We start from the raw sequence: 17382 nt of genomic DNA on the forward strand, positions 1-17382 counted from the left end.
GTCAAATCGAACACATCCCATGATACAGCCATCTTCTTAGCCATCCGCATTCTTACATCGGTCCAAGTACATCGGACCAAATCAACAATGTCATCATTCCCAAATATCAACCCGAGCTATTCTATAGACCCAACATTCCACCAACATCTGATCAACTACATATCCACCTCTCTCTCTACAGGTCAATATGCAAGGATACCTTCATTCTACGCGCCTTCACCTAGGGACGTACAGCGATTGATCTCACTTTGGACAATCCTTTATAATACCTATAGGATCGATATCGAACGTCGATTTAGGAGCAATAGGGGAATACCCAATGATCATTTGGAAAGGACGTTGGAAGGGTTGAAAGTGCATAGTCTAAAGTTGGAGAATGATGTGAGTGATCTTTAGTTTCCCATCTCATACTCATACTCATACTCATGCTCATACTCAATGACCACTAACGATACCATCAAAAACCAAAAATGTGATTGATTGACTGACGATGTTCTCGTTCTGAACTCGTTTGTAGCCCCACGTAAATACAACAATATATGAGCTCCGGACTCTCCTTCCCGACCTCACCACTGCCGTTCAATCCCTCCTATCTTCACCTCCATTTAGACCTTTCGGCCAAGTCGATGCCGAAGTCCTAGCTCTAGCTCAATGGTTCAAGAACGATTATATGAAATGGGTAGATCCTATCCTCTGTCCAAAGTGTACCAGCCCAACTTCAGCGGAAGGTTTGGCTGAACCTACACCTCAAGAAAGAGCAGATGGAGCAGGTAGAGTAGAATTGCATAAGTGTACCCAGCCAGGATGTGGGGAAGTAAGACGATTCTGTAGATATGGCAAGATCAAAGCGTTGATGAGGAGCAGAGAAGGAAGGTGTGGTGAATGGGCTCAGATGTTTTATTGTTTTTTGAGAGTCAAGGGAATAGAAAGTAGGTATATCTGGAATAGGTATGTCAAAAGCTTTTCGTGTTACGGTAACCGAACGTTTACCCTTGGAATATACTGACTCTATGAGGATAGTGAAGATCATGTATGGTGCGAATATTGGAGTCCTACTTTACAGCATTGGGTACATGTTGATTCGTGGTAAGTGGCAACTACGTATGAATGTCGAATCTAATCTCGTTGAGATGTCGAGAAGAAATAATCAGAAGCAGGTCCAGAGCTGATGTTGGAGTTGTGACCTGGCTATCTTAGCGAAGCTGCTATCAACAAACCATTATTATATGCCAGAGGATGGGGCAAGAAACAAGCTTTCTGCTTGTACGTCTATCTATCGGTCAATTCCCGAACCTCAAAGTATAGTAGTACTGATGTATGTGATGAATTATAACAATAATAGAGCATTCGGACCCTACGGTGCTGAAGATGTCACTCGAGCATATGTGGATGATTGGGAAAGTTGTAAAGGTAGGAGAAGGGAAAAAGGGTGGAAAGAGCTGGATCTGAAGAGGGTAAGTGTGATGAGATCTTTAATTCCTAAGACGCAAGACATGTTCTTCTCTCCCAGCTTAAAGGGAGTTTATGCATAACTGGTGAAGTTGACGTCTCAACACTTATAGGCCCTAAACGCCCACACTGTCTCACTCCGCCTTCGACTAGCCCACACGGAAAGAATAAGATTGGAAGCGATGGATAACCTCCAGTCGCTCTGGATGGCGGACGAACGAGATCGATTGGCCGAGAGTGAAAGGATGGAGCTGGGAGGTAGGATCAGTGGACCTGAGGATTGGAGGGCGATGAGGGATGAATTGGGATTGGGCAATAAGCATGTTGAAATACCTAAATATACGGGTGAGTAAAGGGTTTTGATCAAATCGCCAATCATCCTCTCACCTTAGTCAGCAGCTAGTAGCTGAGAATAATGATTGTAACATCCTAGTCATCAAATCGATATCTCTCCCAAACGATCAACTGAAGCAATTTGGTGATACTCGACTCAACAGCTCAAGCATCCTATTGACAGATGGACCTTCCCAGACATCTATGATCTTCAACCCTAATCCCATCAACCAGAATGCAGGATTCAGATCAAAAGTCAAATTCAAGTTGACTTCTGATGGTGGTGGAGAGGCAGATGGGATAGCTTTGATATTCGTGTCGCATCTACCTCAGTCACTAGGATTAGGAGGTTATGGAATGGGGTATGATGGGTTGGGTGGACAAGGTGATTTTGCAGTTGAGAGTGAGTACACTCCCACCTCTTACATCTCACCAAACCCTTTCATTGTACTGATCATGATCACTCGGGTTATTAGTCGATACTTATCGTACACAGGATCACGCCAATGATCCTCCCACACCTCACATATCCATCCATTCTCCTCCCAAAGCCCATCATAGGTATTCTCTAGGATGTACGAAACCAGGTAGTATACCCTTTTTGTCCGATGGGAGAACATACGAATTGGAAATTATCTACAGCTCTCACGAGCGAAAAAGGAGAGGAAGAGGGTATCTGCACAATCCCGATGGAGATGTATTGGAAGTTGTAAATGTGAATTTACCTGAACGATCTCAGGGGAGTGAAGAGGATAAGTGGTATTTGGGGATATCAGGTGCGTGTGGTGGATTATGGCAGAAGGTGAGTGTGTCGATCACTCTTGTTTTGTTTTGTGTTGTGTTGGATGAGAGATGTATCAGACTGATGCTAGTTTGGTATCCATAGCAAGAGATATTGGATTGGGAAATTGATATAATCCAGTTCAGCCAGAATGAGGAAGTAGGCTATACGCAGAAAGAAGAGGAAGTGAAATTGGAGAGGGATGAGATTTGATAAAACAATCACTGGGACAATCGATTTTGTTTTACAATATACACCTTGCCAATACTGGTCTATTTGCGGCATAAGATATCCTCATAGTTGCCACTTTTTGCGGTGTAAAGTAGTGTATATAGAACCTCGTACATAACGATAATTGATGAAGAAGAACAATGAATGCATTTGTTATATAGACATGATAAAATTACAATATTTTACAGTATTATTGTTGTCATACAGAATATACATAGGATGATATATATTTCCGATTGCTTTTCCGCAAGTTCCTAAGATCCTAAGTTGATGAATGATGATATGATGATGCTATGACTATGCTTGTGCTCGATCTTCACCGCCAACCCCACTCGATAAGACAAGTAACACCAATTGAACGATTCTACTCCTGTTCAAACTCCTCTTCCTCCTCGTCATACGAATATCTCTTTTTCCTACCTACAAAATAAATCATATAACCCCAAGGCCACGTATGTCTAACTCTCCCAAACTCCCAATCCCACTCGTAATCCTCCTTGGAAGCATCATCTTGATTCTCCAATTGTATCGTCAGACTTGCTAGGTTGGTAAGTCGTAATATATGTGAGATCGATCGAGTTCGATAGACAGATATGAAACCGTCGAATATCAATGTTAAGGGGATTAAGGGGATAATGTATGTGAAGAATAGGATTGCTAAATCCATCGCAATGGCAATCAGGTAGTCAGCTATCTGCCCAAATGGCCCACAGTCAGTGAAACAGCTCACCTAGTGTAGGTCTAGTGAATGGTGTCAATAACCATGATAAGGGGCCTAACATGGCTATCATGAATAGACTCCTGAAATTACATTGCTGCAATTCGAATATACTGTAAAATCGAAACCCCAAAAAAAGTCCAGTTAGCCTATATCGCTATATGATACTTTGATCTAACAATGTTCTCTGTAGTATCTTGCCCTTTGGGAGTCATCATGATTCCTGATCAATCCCATTCTAAAGATCTTTCTTTCGATTTTCCTCAATCATCGTACGTCGATATCCCTATCTCGTTCCTACCCAGTACACCTCAAGAAAAAACAAACAACTTACCAAATCCCCTCTGATCCCCTCATAGCATCTACCAACACGCCCCTCGCGAGCTCTTCATTGAAATGATGAAAACTGAGGAAAAACGTTCTCAGATGCTTTTCATCTAATACTCCGCCCATACTGCTACTGCTCGAGGTATCTGTAGCGTCAACTGGATATGGGATGTATGATATCGTTTTCTGTTTTTCCCTCTGGCTTGAAGAGGTTGTCGGAGGACCGTATGTTTTCTTCCATTGGTCTAGTGGTGGATTCAAGTCGGATAGGTGGAATGGGATGGGGTATTTACGATTTTTACTATTTAGATGGTCTTTGGTCAGCTGTGATCGATGGGAGAGATGCATGATCACCTTATGTAGGGTTAATCAGAAGAGCGAAATGAATTAGTTAACAATGAAGTTTCGTGTAGATAACTCACTTGATCCTCTTCTCAATCTTCTTGATAGGTCCTCCAGCGCCCGAACAGAAATCTACCACCTTTAACGCATCTTTCTTATCCCCTTGTCCATTTCCAATTCCAATTCCATTTCCATTGGCATGACCATTACCATTTCCATGGATCGTTGATGTATTCTGCCCATTATCGTCGTCGTCCTCTTGTTCGATCTCATTTATAACCCTCTCCAATACATTCGCTGCCAATTCGTACGGCGCCTGAGCCTGGAAAGGGAATATACGATGTAACCATAAGAAAGTTAACATCTTCTGTACGCCCACTCTGATAGATTCAGGACATGAGGGATGATCTGATATTTCAAAGAGCCATGGTCGATTGTAAGGTAATTTCATCTTGTGTCGATAGCGATCAATTTGATCTAGGTATGATCAGTCGTCCGATATATAAATCAAGTTAAATGAGTTTGTGTGTCCTATGTTTGGCTATTGGTACTGATAATCGCCATGTATGATACTACAAGCGATGTTATTGATGTTGATGTTTGCAAGGTTGGTGTATAGCCTTCGGTCGATATGGCAATGTTGAACACGAAAATACCAAAAACATGAACATGACTTTGTGTTTCTTCGGTATGCGGTCATTGGCTTTGTATCAGATGATCTACTCAAAGGTACTTTTACGGTAACTCTAGCTTAATCCGGTTCATACTAGCACAGCCACGTAGACCTTACCTATACCTATAGACACCTGCTATTGCCGCAAAAGTATAGTGCACACACCATCCTATCTATGCACTTTACATGCATCCACTTGTTCACTCATCATATACGATTGTATAACAGAGAAGGGTCAAACACTACTACATTCTTTAGATATCTGTACTGACTGTATGTTAAGAGAAAGGAAATAAAAAAACATATCACAACAAATCCTCCCAAATATCTGTTTATATAATATATGTGTTGAGTTATGGATGTAAGTTTCAACCATACTCATATACATATATGAACGAACCTATCACTTTTAACCTGAAACGGATTCTCCAATTCCTTTGAACTGACTTGACTTGACTCAACTTGACTCGATGAGAACACCTTCCTATCGCATCACGATACCTCTCTCAGCATTCACTTTGTTAGGTCTCTTGTCAATATGATCCAATCCCAACGCATCGTCCGCAGCCCACTTGTGATCGTATAGCACGTCGTCTAGGTACAAGTCAGCCTTGCAGCTATGTTTTTCCATTGAGGACAGACTATACTCACTATCTTCCACTACAGAGGGTTGTTTGAATACCGTCGAAGTCACCAGGGAGAACTTGTACTTCGCGAAATCCTTATCTGATACGCCGATACGTTCTTGTAATCTCACTTTGGTCTCTGAGAATGGCTCGCCCTGGGGTGATCGATGGGAACATCAGCAATTTTGTCGCAAGTTGTTCATGCAATTCCTGATGATAGTACGCAAATACACCACACTCACCTCTTTCAAAACGAATTTACACGGTACTCCATGTATCCTCGACGGGTCTCTCGCATAATGGAAAAGATTCACCACCTTCTTACCATCCGATAGGGCATTCTGATTCACTTCCAATTCCTCTAATGGGATTTCTTCAGCATATAACTCAGCAGGTTCAGTCAAGTTGCCAATCATTTCGGCGCTGGTGTATTCCCGTTGTGATCGTCCAGATTGGGATATATCAAATATACGGATTTTCCCACTTCCTCCAGGCTGAATCTTGACCGCTTTTATCAAGTGTTCAGCGACATCCGCAAAAGTCGATGTTTTAGGTAATAAGAATGAATGTGTAGCTTCTTCCTTGTTATGTCTTCCTGTCCATACTACCTTCAATGATTTCTTAGTTTCCAATTCTATAATACTTATATCTAACAATTCATAGTAGATGATAACGTTCGGATGTTGACTGTAATAGTTCGTTTGAGTGATATCGGCAACACTCTGATTTAGTGATCGTTTGATGATCGCTTTGGGTGTACCGGATTGTGGATTTGATGAGGTGAATCGAAGTTTGAGAGGATCATGTTTCAGGTAATCGCCCACTCGGTGAGCCATCTACGTCGGGTAATATTTAAGGATCAGTATCCATCATCTCTGTCGCATTGCGTTGATCTAAGTCTTTACTCACAATATCATATGTCATCTTCTTACTCAACATTAAATCGAAATCAGGTGCTTTGCCCGTGGTATCCTCATACCTCGATTTGAACTGCACCAGCACCCGATTTTGGAGGAAGTCATAGAATTGGGGAACAGTCGAGTACAAAGATTGGGCTTCGAGATCCGCAACTCTGCGAAACAGAACAGACTCAATCAGTTACCACATCCTTCATGCTGTATGCTGTATGCTGTATGCTGTATGCTGTATGCTGTAACTCACTCTTTATCAGTCATGTCGACCTGATAACATATGATATCACCATCTTGAATCTCATTCTGTTGATAGGTCTGCTTCATCTTCATTCCCGCGATCATACCAGCTTTGATCTCTTCGTAGAGTTTGATAGGCGTCGAACTTGGCCAGCCCATCTTTTCTTGTATAACACCCAGCAGATCACTGACTTTGTTGTTCTTGTTCACGAAGACTTTACCTTGACCCAACAAGGTTTGTCTGGAACAGTCGAACCATTTCAAGAAGATCATAATAGGTGCGTTGTTTGGATCAGCATGAATAGCGTTGAATTTGGCGTGATCGGGGTTGTAATCGAGGTATAATCGAAGGTCAGAAGCACGAGCGGCCATACTGTTTCTGATATGGTCCATCGCTGAATAGCATTGTAGACGATTAGCTTGCCATTCTGCTCGCATAGTTGAGAGCCAGTTAGCTAACTTACTCTGCGAATTTTCAGAGTCATGGATTGGTACATCCGGTCTAACAGTCTTGTTCTGCCTATTCACCAATACCCAAAGCCTGAAATCCCTTTCTGAGATTTTGAAGTAATGCGCTATTCTCTGCTTGAAAGTGTAGAACGTTTCAGTCTTGAGTACTCGGAATGTGGGGAGTTCAGTGGCAGGAAGGTTCTTATCGTCGAATGAAGCGAGGTCGAACCCTTGATGTCTGGAGAAGATCTCATCGGTGATGACTTTAGCGGTGAGGTAAAGATGTTGCTCGTCCTTTTCACGTCGTTTAGCTTCGAGTTGCTCTCGCTCAGCGTCCAGTCGAGCCTCTGTCAGATGCCAAGGATATCAGCTGATGTTGTACTGGTATAAGATAGACAAACTCACTGAGATGAGGAGGGGTATCAGCCTCGGTGAACGGAGCCAGGACAGTGTCCAATTCGGTCTCTCGGATATACACCAACATATAAGCATTTGTGAATTTCTTGAGCGTCCTAGCTTGTGTCCGTTGGTGAGGCGGGATCAAGCCATTCAGCATATCACCACCGTAATTATCCTCCAAAACCTCCTTATCCGTTACTGGCGTTACCCGATCATCATCAAATTTGAACCATCTACCATCCTTTTCAGGTTTGATGAGCGCAAAGTAATGACCACCGTGTAAGTCACCCGAGTGAACAAGTACACCGTGCAATTTATAAACATGTGATTGGGATCGATCGGCACCTTCTTCGAGGAATTCTGCGAGATCGATCTCAAAGGGGAACTCGTGTCGATCGTTGATCTACCATGACAGTGTCAGCTAACTCACACCTGAACGGTAAATCAGCTCACCTTGACCAAAGCATCCTTTTCTATATCATACTCGAATCGTCTCAACTGCATGTGCAGTACGGGAGGAAGCGCCTTGAATATAACACCTTTCTTGGCAGCTTGCAGACCATGTCCTTCGGCCATATACTTGTTATCACCATCTAATGTTTCTACAGATACGTATTCGCGGAAAGAATCTCGGAGGTTTTTGATGCCCTTGATTGTCAATTGTATATCTACATCATCATGAATTAGCTTCTGATTGGCCTTAGAAGATAGCTTTCCAACTCACCATAAAACTCTTCAATGACCGAACTCTCATAATCCACATCAATACATTTGATATAGTTCTTCATGGATCCCTTGAACAACCTGGGGATAGCACCTTCCGCCGGAGTACCTTTCATCTTGATTTCCAATTTATCCTGTAAGATTCGAGAAAACTCCTGTACATCATGCTGCATGAATGAATCCAGTGATTTCCAACCAAAGGATTTTGTTAATTCTGTTGTGCCAACTGGTTGATTCGATGTTTGGAGGTGGTAGAATACTCTCTGTAAGGCTAGAGCTAGGGATTCTGAAGGTATATCTCCTTCTGTTGGTATTTGATACACAGCCTGAATGGAACCGTTTGCTCAGTTATAGCACATCTACCGATGACCGATCTACACGGACTCACCTTTCGGAAGTAGTTCGTACAGAAGAGGGATTGTAACAAAGAGTTCATATAACAAGTAGCACCTTGATTCTTCAATCCCACATGTCCAGTCTCCTTCTTCGAATCATAACTAAATCATCTCGAGTCAGTTTTCATGGCTTGGATGGGTCTATGAACGTGGCCAGACTCACTTGACAAAGTTATGCCATAATACACCTGTTGGATCTTTCAACACTCTGACAAAAGCTGTGATTTCCACTTCATCATTTTCGATCGTCGGCCGCGTTTTGCCATTGGCTGTATCGGCGGTGTACAACTTCCTCAAATCAACAAAACGTGTGAAACCCCAATCACATTCCTCAGCAACGAATCGATGGTGAGCATCTAACGGTCAAAGTGATGGTCATTAGCAGTGTCTCAAATATATTGAAGAAAGATCTTGCGACTTACGACTCGAAGTTTGGATAGTAGGATCCCAAGGATTTGAAATTGCCAAACAGAATTGAGCACATGCATGCCAACCTTCAGGTGCTGTTTTGGGATTTGCATAATCCAAATATACAGATACCATATCATTCGGTTGTCCATTTGCATTTCCCTGTGGGAACAGTAAAATTCGCCTGTATCGAATTCAATCTACCATCAGTTTTTGGACTTGGATTGATTGCATGACGTAGGACAGTCACACTTACCATTTATGACCACCACAACTAAACTCTGGACCGACTATCCTCTTTGCCTGTTGACTCCAATGTTCGATACGCCATGTCTGAGCTTGGAAATCCTCGATCTCAAGTCCCAAGTCTGGCATCGCCTTTGCCGCGTAGGCCTCGACTGTGGGTGTACAAGAGCATGATCAGCATGGAATAGACAGGGCCGGTACAGCGTTTGGAATGGGTTATGGCATGATAGTAAAAGACGGTTTTCATGATCAAAGATAGGCCACAGGTTGAATGACAAAAGCAATATGGATTCTAATATCGATTATCTTGCAATTGCCGTGATGGCCCTTCGACATATTCATCTTTCGCGCAGTCCAACCCCACAGAAAGCCAGATAGAATTATTCTATGAGATGATAATCCCAACTCACAATCATGTACATTCGGTAGATCCTCTACCTCCATTGGTGCCGGGCCATTCTCATCAATGATGATATCTGTGACGTCGTTCTGTTGCTGCTGTTTTTGGAATGACAAGGGATTATCAGCTTTCTATTACTGTATCCAACTGGAAACGGAGTAACATAGGTCTTCGGAAGTGGTCCAGATGGGTGCAGTGAGTTGTAAGATTCTGATAGATGGACTGACCATGATGACACAGCTTTATATGCGGCAAACGTTTAAGCGGAGGTAGGAGGTGCGATGAGGTGAATGGATGACTAAGTTGGTCTTTCTTGCCCAATGATGATGGTGTCGATGTGGGGTTTCGGTCTGTGATAGGCAAGCACCACGAGTACTGCTGGGTATATGTGATGGTGGTGTTATGAAGTGATAACAGTGAATGGTATGATATGATATGGTGATGCGACGTGACTCTCTGTATCTTGGTCTATATTCGGCCATCACCATATTGCCATCCACACAGGTCGACCAAGCCAAGTTGAATCGTCGTCAGCGGTGAACGGGGTACGAGATTAACTGATACACATGCTAAGCGGAGATACCCGGTATTTGTCATTGTGGCACTAGGGACTCGCAGCTACACCAAATTGCGATACCGCACCCAGTATGGGTATATAAATTTTAGCTCTTCTTGATTGTTTCCTTTCTTCTTTCTTTCCATCTTCTTCATCCCATATCAATATTCATATTCATGATCTTATCATTATCAACATGCAGTATCATACCCCGCACCAAACACCTGTCTCGCTCGTCTACCATCCTGTTTCCCCTCACCCACCCTCCCACCCAAACCCGCGGTTCTTAGATCCACTTCCAGAAAGAATATCTCCTATTTCCTCTCGCTCCTTTTTTACAGGAAAAGGTGGCGATTGATTGAAAATATAGGAATAACGGTTCTTTCACCTGCTCTACCAGGCAGCGTTATTGGTCGTTGTATGAGTCAACCCGTGGAATAATCATTACCTTATTCCTTTCAACCCACATCTCGTTCTGAGGTGTGAACCGAGGGGAGCTGATTCTGATCGTTTTGATCGAATTGGAAAGGTTGCTATGATGGGTGTTGTTATCTGGTCAAATTGTGTTTTACAATTGACCAATTTGATGCTTTTGACGCTTTAGCAGAAATTTCCTAGTATATTAATAAATTTGGTCATTATTTACGATATCATGTGAGTTCAAATACCATTCGAATTCCACCATCTTATCTATCCATCCTCATTCCATCCCATCCTCACTACATCCAATCAATGATGATAAAAACTTTCCTAATCGTATTCACACTGTGCTATTTCGAAAGAAACATGCGCGTAAACATTTTACAACGGTATCTGATCCATCTACCTACCTATCTTCTTTATCTTGTATTGAAATATTCAGATATCGGATTTAGAGCTGACAAGATATGAAGTTTTCTATTCTCTTAGTTTCGATGCATTTCAATTTTTAGCTCAACCATACGCGATGCACTGAAAACAGATAGCAATGCTAAACACGATTGACACCAATACATAAATACATTATAACATCTATTTTCTACCACACACTCCCCATCACTGAAAGGTTCTCGTTCTCTTTGTATCCACAACGAGCGCTCTCAAATATGGGGAAAGATCAAACCCCACTTCGTCTCATGGATTTCGGCTTTATTCTTGCTTTTGCTGTGGATCAGGTCGATTGAAGAGGCAAGGACATATAGCTATTGTAGTATATACATACATTTCAAACTCGTGAATGCAATCATTACCATTAAAAGTCATTACATCGCACTTCTATCTATCATCGTGAATATCCACTAATTGAAATATATACAAGTAATTTTTCTCTATTTTATTGTCCATCATCCGTTAATTAACTCTTCTATCCGCAACATATCTTTCAATTATTCAAAATAACCTTTTTACTTTAGTCTAACCCAACATCATCAATAAGTACAAATCCTCAAACTCGCTTCTACACCTTGTCTAAAACCATGTTCCCATTCCCAAGTAGCTTTACCCAATTTCTTATTCGTATAATTCTCAAATTCGATTTTCCTACTCTTCATCCATTGATCTGTGAATCCCAATCGACTTGGTCCGGATGGATGGGAAAGGAAGGTGAGGGAATCGTCCCATCCTTGGGAGAAACCCGGTGCGAAGACTGTTGGGTCGGGTGAACCACCGTGAGAGGCCCAATAGGATGTATGGGCGTCTATAGTGGCGGTGAAAGGTCAGCTGGAGTCTCAATATCACGATACACCTAAGATAGAGAAAAGCATAATTGGTGGGACATGATGAGCAGGTAAATGAGGAAAAAGGGAATTTCGAAGACAAACATACCCAGTCTAATGGGTACAATGTAAGAGGTCAAGTAGATCATAGAATCAACTCACCATAAGCACCCTTCATCTCACTATCCTTTACACCAACAGGCGGATCACCTTTAAACCTCTTCCCCCCAATCCATTGAGGTAAGATCTCAGCTCGAGCCGCATCTTTAGCTGACCAACCTGCATCCCATCCGTCTTGTTTCTTATATGTCCAGAACCAGTATCCCGCCGTCTTCTCTTCGAACAACTCCAATTGGGCCTTGACAAATTCTCTTCGATGAGCATCTTTCTCAGTATCTGGTATGTTAGGTGGGAAACTATGAGGGTCTAATGAAGCAGACCATTCTCCAATGATTATATTTCCTTTTGCACTATCACTCTGTCCAGATAAAGTGTTCTTGAATCCCGATCGTATATCGTGAGCATGAGTATAACCATCTTTTTGACGGTCTTGATCGGTGAAACATCTGTATAGGTGATGATCCAATACTACGAAATCGTCTCTTCCCCCTACGAAATTTGCGTAATGTTGTGTGTCCCATGCGTCCGATATATACAGTGGGAAATCCACTGGTACGATCGATCGAATTTCATCTAGGATTGTACGATACCATCCTTGAAGCTTGGAATTGTTGGCTGGTTCGTTGAGCACTTCCAATCCTACTACATGGGGTATACGGGATAATTCGGATGCTAAGAATCGAAGAGCTAGTGATGTAGATGCTAGATTGGAATGTTTATCCCAAAATCCTACTTTTCCGTTTGATAAACCGGAATGAGCTGTATATGGGGGTAACCTTCGTAAGCTGAACACCACTTCTTCGGTTAAGACTAGTGTTATGTATAGGTGACGTACCATCTGCATTTTGTGCACCTGCCGCTGCGTGCAGATCTGTACGAAGATATATAAGCGTGTGATGCCCGAGATACCATAACATACTAGCTCACCAATCAAGACACCCAGACCGAGATATCCTGCCATTTCGATAGCCTGTTTGATCCTTCCCCAAGCACCTTCGAAGATATGGTGATATGGCTCGAATTCAGTTCCTTTGAGTACTTCTGGTAATGGTCCGCATAAATGATAGTATGATATCTGACATGTGGAATGTGATGGTCTACTAAGCATATATGCATCTGAACAGATGGTTACAGCTTACAGGTATCCTTACAGAATTGAATCCCTTCTCCTTGATCCACCTCCAATCACCTTCATTCATCCACGTATCCCAATGTTCCTCCAAAACCTTCTTGGCATCTCGTCCAGAGGCAACATCGAAATCACTCTGTCCAGGTTGGTGGGCGTTTCGAAACGGATGAGAAGCGATCCAACGTTCTAGAGTAAACCATGAGCCGAGGTTGACGCCCCTTTGATACCTGTATCGGAATACTGCGTTGGGTCCAAGAGGAAGAGGGTGTGTGGAAGTGTGGAAATCGTAGGATGGAGAGGATGATTGGAATTGATCTTTGAGTTTGTCGAAAAGACCCATGATGCGTGAGTGTGATCAGTGATCTGTGTCATATACAGGGATGTATGAGGGATTAGTCGAATGAAGATGTGAGATGTGAGATGAAAGTACCACTCCAGCTTTGATGAGCATACATCTCTCTCCCTTTGTATACATTCACGTCCTCATTCCGCAATCGACCGGACAGCTTTTCAACAAAGTACCAGTACCAGTAGATGATGCACGGATCTCTCTGCATTACGTCAGACGAGCTGTGCCTGAGATTTACACGTGGGATAACAGCCGTCGCGTTTCAGATAGGGCCAGTCCAGACGTCATCATCAAGGTAACAAGGTAATGGTGAAGTGAGAAAGAGTGGATGGAGTAGTTACCTTTGTGTTCGTATACCTTTCAGTCTCAACAATAAACACTGGTCAGTTGACCAAAATCCTCACTCGACTCCTTTGGACAGTTATTCAATCCTAGCAAAGCTCAAAAGATGGGTGACGCTCTTGTAAGGATCTTTGTCTCTGTCTGCGGTTATGATAACGGACCAAAACTGATCCACCATGCAGGCCGTCGAAGATCAACGATCAATCCTCAGTGTCAGGTCGATAGTACCAGAACCAGTGAGTGTAGCGTATCGAGCACAGGAGCTCAGACAGCTGATGAATCTGTACCGTAATTGTAGGACTCAGTGACAAGTCAGTGACCATACTCATGAGATCACCTATCACCAATCGATATTGATAATGTTGTTTCGTTGCAGAGCTGGTCAAGCGATGTCGAGCATTGATTCTAAAGCTTTTACCCGTCGAAGTGGAACTTTCCCAAATCTCAGATGCTACAAGTAGTATCATCACGCCCGAAGTCATAGAAGCATTCGCAAAAGCAGGTGGTGATTTTGGTGAATCCGTTCCATTCTGGTTAGTTTATCTGTCTCTCACCTCCTTTGTACCGACCATATGAGATAGACAACATTGAGCTTGAATGCTAACCATGTCGTTCTTTCAGCTTACTAAGAGCCAAAGCGACATTTATGAAAGAGGCATATGCGAATCCAGCAGATTACGATGAGAATCTTTGTCGAGCCACAGCAGCGGAATGTTTAGCAAGGAGGATCGTTCATAACTTACCTGTTGATAGATTGGAATCAGTCATGAGTACTAGATATAGGTACAAGGAAGGTGATGGAGATGATTCTCCGCCTGTTAGTGCTTTGGAAACCGCTATTGACCAACATTGTACAGTGAGTGATCAGAAGGTGTTTCCCTATCTGTATTATGTATTGTACTCTACATCAGTTACAACTCTTTTGCCTTGTGAGACTTATGCTGATCACTAAGTGGTTGATCACAGATCTTCCTCTCGTCATCGGAAGCTCAACATGTGGTCAACTCCTTATGGAAGGGAGACTGGGTACAAAGAAATAACGAAAATATGGATATCGACTACGTCCCATACGAAAGGACCGAATCGAATAGTTTTTGGGATCATCTGAATCCAGAGAGATTGAGTGTACCGAGATATCAAAGTTTCTTCAGAATCATAGTTTGGTTCGTCTTCTTATATGGTAGGTCCACTTCCATGTAATACTATCATTGCTTGACAATTTTTGTGTTCAATAGTATATTCTCAAAGTGTTCAAAGGTAAGGCTGGCAGTGGCAAATTCTCTCTTTGTCCCACGCTTACGAGATCGCGCTTGCAGTCCACTCGATACTCTCGATCCGGCCAGGAATTGGGATTGGGCAGAAGTAGTCTTATATGTCATGGCTGTATCATTCTTACTTGAGGGTGAGCCGTCTCTGACCCATTAAATTATATCCAAACTGCTCTCATTGACTAACGTCACCGTTCTATAGAGGTCGTGAAGATGTTCAAAGTGAGTTTTGACCAATGACTTAACATTGGTGTCTGTCCCTCGCTAATCACATTCAATACATCAGATTATCAGAATCGCCAACAAGCCTTTAGCAACGATTGTGAGTTACGTCGCCCTTAGTCGACCCAACCTGATAATCAAAGACACTGACACTCACCATCATCTCATAGGGCTTCTGGACCGTGGTCAACTTCCTTACAGACGGTCTACTTCTCTCAGCTTTCGCACTGAGAGTAGCGGGATTATCGTTGGACAGCAGTAAAGACGAACAAGCTTCGTTGTTGCATTTTAGAAGTTTCCAAGTATTAGCTTGTGTGGCTCCGTTGATATGGATGAAATTGGTGAGTTCGAACTGGGGATTGATTGGAGCTGTTATGTTTTCTTTTGTCTCGGACTTGTCGAGCTGATAAGATGGGTATCTAGTTAACTGTATTCGATGGCTATAAGACCGTGCGTATGATCTCTATAATCTGGACTGTGCTATAAGTAAAAGCTCAAAATGAGTAATATAGGTCGGCTCCCTGCAAGTGGTCGTCACCCGGATGCTGTGAGTTATCCTGTCTATCATCTTTGTGACTGGGACATCAGATTGACTTGCTCCAAATCACAGTCGAGAATCGACAATCTTCTTCATCTTGTGAGTAGCATGAATATATTGAATTTATACCTGACATGCTGATACATCCAAAGGCTTGGTATCATGGCTGTGGGCTTCGTCCAGGTGAGCTAACTTGTTGATCGTTGAGCATCGATCCATGGCTAATTTGCTCTCAATCTAGTCTATGTACGCCCTCGACGCAGCGGATGGTGAGACGGGAGGGGCGGCGATCGTAGTGAACAATCTAATCCAAGCGTTATTAGGGTGAGTATTTTAACTCATCGTTGTGGAATCCAATTAGTGGCTGATTGCGTCTGATTGGATATCCCATTCAGCTCGCCCGATTTCGACTCTCCCACTGAGAGATTCGGTTATCCCTTCGGCTTGATAATCTTTTATGGTTGGAATTTTGTAGCTACCATAATTCTCGTCAATGTCCTTATCGCCTTGTTCGGTTCAGCCTATCAAGATGTTACGGACAACGAGACGGATGAGTATTTAGTATTCTTCGCCCATAAGACTATTGACCTGTGAGTTTTGTGTAACGAACGCTTGATGGAGATACTGATTGTATACGATTCAGGATTCGAGCACCTGATTCCTATGTCTAGTAAGTATACCTGTCTGCTTGGACATGATTGTATTCGCAAGCTGATTTCCTGGTATAGTATCGCGCCATTTAACCTCATCGAGGCTGTATTGATTGCTCCTCTTGAGTGAGTATTCTATCATCGTCAACATCAGTATAATTCACAAATTGCCGTCGTTCGACTTGAGTAAGGAAGAGGTGATGTTGATCAGGCATTAATTCTTGTTCGCCATGATCAGGTGGATTCTCCCAACTCAATGGTATATCAACCTAAATCGATACGTCATGTCCACGCTATTTTTCATTCCCCTAACTGTCATCGCACTATTCGAATCTCAATTATCTCACTCGCGATCTCAAAGGCTACGAGCGTATTTCTCAGGTCCACCGCCTGATGATGAAGACGATCCGAAGATTAACGATCCGACGGTAGAAGATGATTCTCAAGGTGAGATAAGTAAAGTGAAATTTGATGAATTAGTTAAAAGTTTCCCCAAGTAAGTGATATACGTATAACCTCGTGGAAACGAACCCAATGCTGATGGGCTTTATGTATAACACTAGTACTGCTATGACTGAAGGTGCATTAGTACAAAGAGAAATCAGTAGTTTGAAGAAACAGTTGGATAATTTAGAAAAGTTGTTGGCGAAAAACAACGGGAATGGGAATGGTACACACTCCAAAGCTCAATAAGCAGTGAGGTAAAGCAAAAGAGGTCAATATGGCCATAATGAAAGTACCAGGAGTTATTGAATCGGCGGATAACACACGAAAATGAAAATGCAATATACAATCATTATACTTTGCTTGCTCTGTTTGAAATGATGATATATGATGATATATATGAAAATGCATCCTAAAT

The 17382-nt window shown here is 42.5% G+C and overlaps 5 protein-coding genes across 5 annotated transcripts; 2 read left to right on the forward strand and 3 right to left on the reverse strand.

The window, feature by feature from the left end:
• Window positions 1–87: 87 nt before the first annotated feature.
• V865_003866 (uncharacterized protein) lies at window positions 88–2776 on the forward strand (the record flags this gene model as incomplete). The annotated part of the gene is made up of 9 exons (XM_066227653.1): window positions 88–381; window positions 518–948; window positions 1021–1086; window positions 1198–1263; window positions 1343–1454; window positions 1563–1794; window positions 1883–2185; window positions 2259–2584; window positions 2669–2776. The coding sequence occupies 9 exons, from the start codon at window positions 88–90 to the stop codon at window positions 2774–2776; spliced, it is 1938 nt and encodes a 645-aa protein (XP_066083750.1).
• A 382-nt stretch (window positions 2777–3158) lies between these two features.
• Window positions 3159–4632, reverse strand: V865_003867 (uncharacterized protein; the record flags this gene model as incomplete). Its single annotated transcript, XM_066227654.1, has 4 exons — window positions 3159–3451; window positions 3525–3625; window positions 3847–4140; window positions 4262–4632. The coding sequence occupies 4 exons, from the start codon at window positions 4630–4632 to the stop codon at window positions 3159–3161; spliced, it is 1059 nt and encodes a 352-aa protein (XP_066083751.1).
• A 706-nt stretch (window positions 4633–5338) lies between these two features.
• Window positions 5339–9696, reverse strand: V865_003868 (uncharacterized protein; the record flags this gene model as incomplete). The annotated part of the gene is made up of 14 exons (XM_066227655.1): window positions 5339–5448; window positions 5506–5635; window positions 5723–6316; window positions 6390–6552; window positions 6642–7026; window positions 7096–7428; window positions 7487–7883; window positions 7934–8148; window positions 8205–8529; window positions 8592–8700; window positions 8762–8954; window positions 9021–9190; window positions 9263–9404; window positions 9663–9696. 14 exons carry the CDS (start codon window positions 9694–9696, stop codon window positions 5339–5341), a joined length of 3300 nt encoding a protein of 1099 aa, XP_066083752.1.
• Window positions 9697–11614: 1918 nt separating this feature from the next.
• V865_003869 (uncharacterized protein) lies at window positions 11615–13491 on the reverse strand (the record flags this gene model as incomplete). Its single annotated transcript, XM_066227656.1, has 5 exons — window positions 11615–11883; window positions 12065–12781; window positions 12858–12893; window positions 12950–13097; window positions 13162–13491. 5 exons carry the CDS (start codon window positions 13489–13491, stop codon window positions 11615–11617), a joined length of 1500 nt encoding a protein of 499 aa, XP_066083753.1.
• A 457-nt stretch (window positions 13492–13948) lies between these two features.
• Window positions 13949–17213, forward strand: V865_003870 (uncharacterized protein; the record flags this gene model as incomplete). The annotated part of the gene is made up of 21 exons (XM_066227657.1): window positions 13949–13963; window positions 14025–14078; window positions 14141–14153; window positions 14219–14375; window positions 14464–14698; window positions 14809–15022; window positions 15078–15099; window positions 15159–15244; window positions 15313–15332; window positions 15397–15432; window positions 15503–15673; window positions 15756–15782; window positions 15845–15879; window positions 15943–15969; window positions 16023–16053; window positions 16112–16194; window positions 16266–16460; window positions 16514–16540; window positions 16599–16646; window positions 16759–17016; window positions 17084–17213. The coding sequence occupies 21 exons, from the start codon at window positions 13949–13951 to the stop codon at window positions 17211–17213; spliced, it is 1884 nt and encodes a 627-aa protein (XP_066083754.1).
• Between the last annotated feature and the right edge of the window lie 169 nt (window positions 17214–17382).

Source organism: Kwoniella europaea, chromosome 1, assembly GCF_036810445.1.
Source record: "Kwoniella europaea PYCC6329 chromosome 1, complete sequence".
Classification (NCBI taxonomy): Eukaryota; Fungi; Basidiomycota; class Tremellomycetes; order Tremellales; family Cryptococcaceae; genus Kwoniella; species Kwoniella europaea.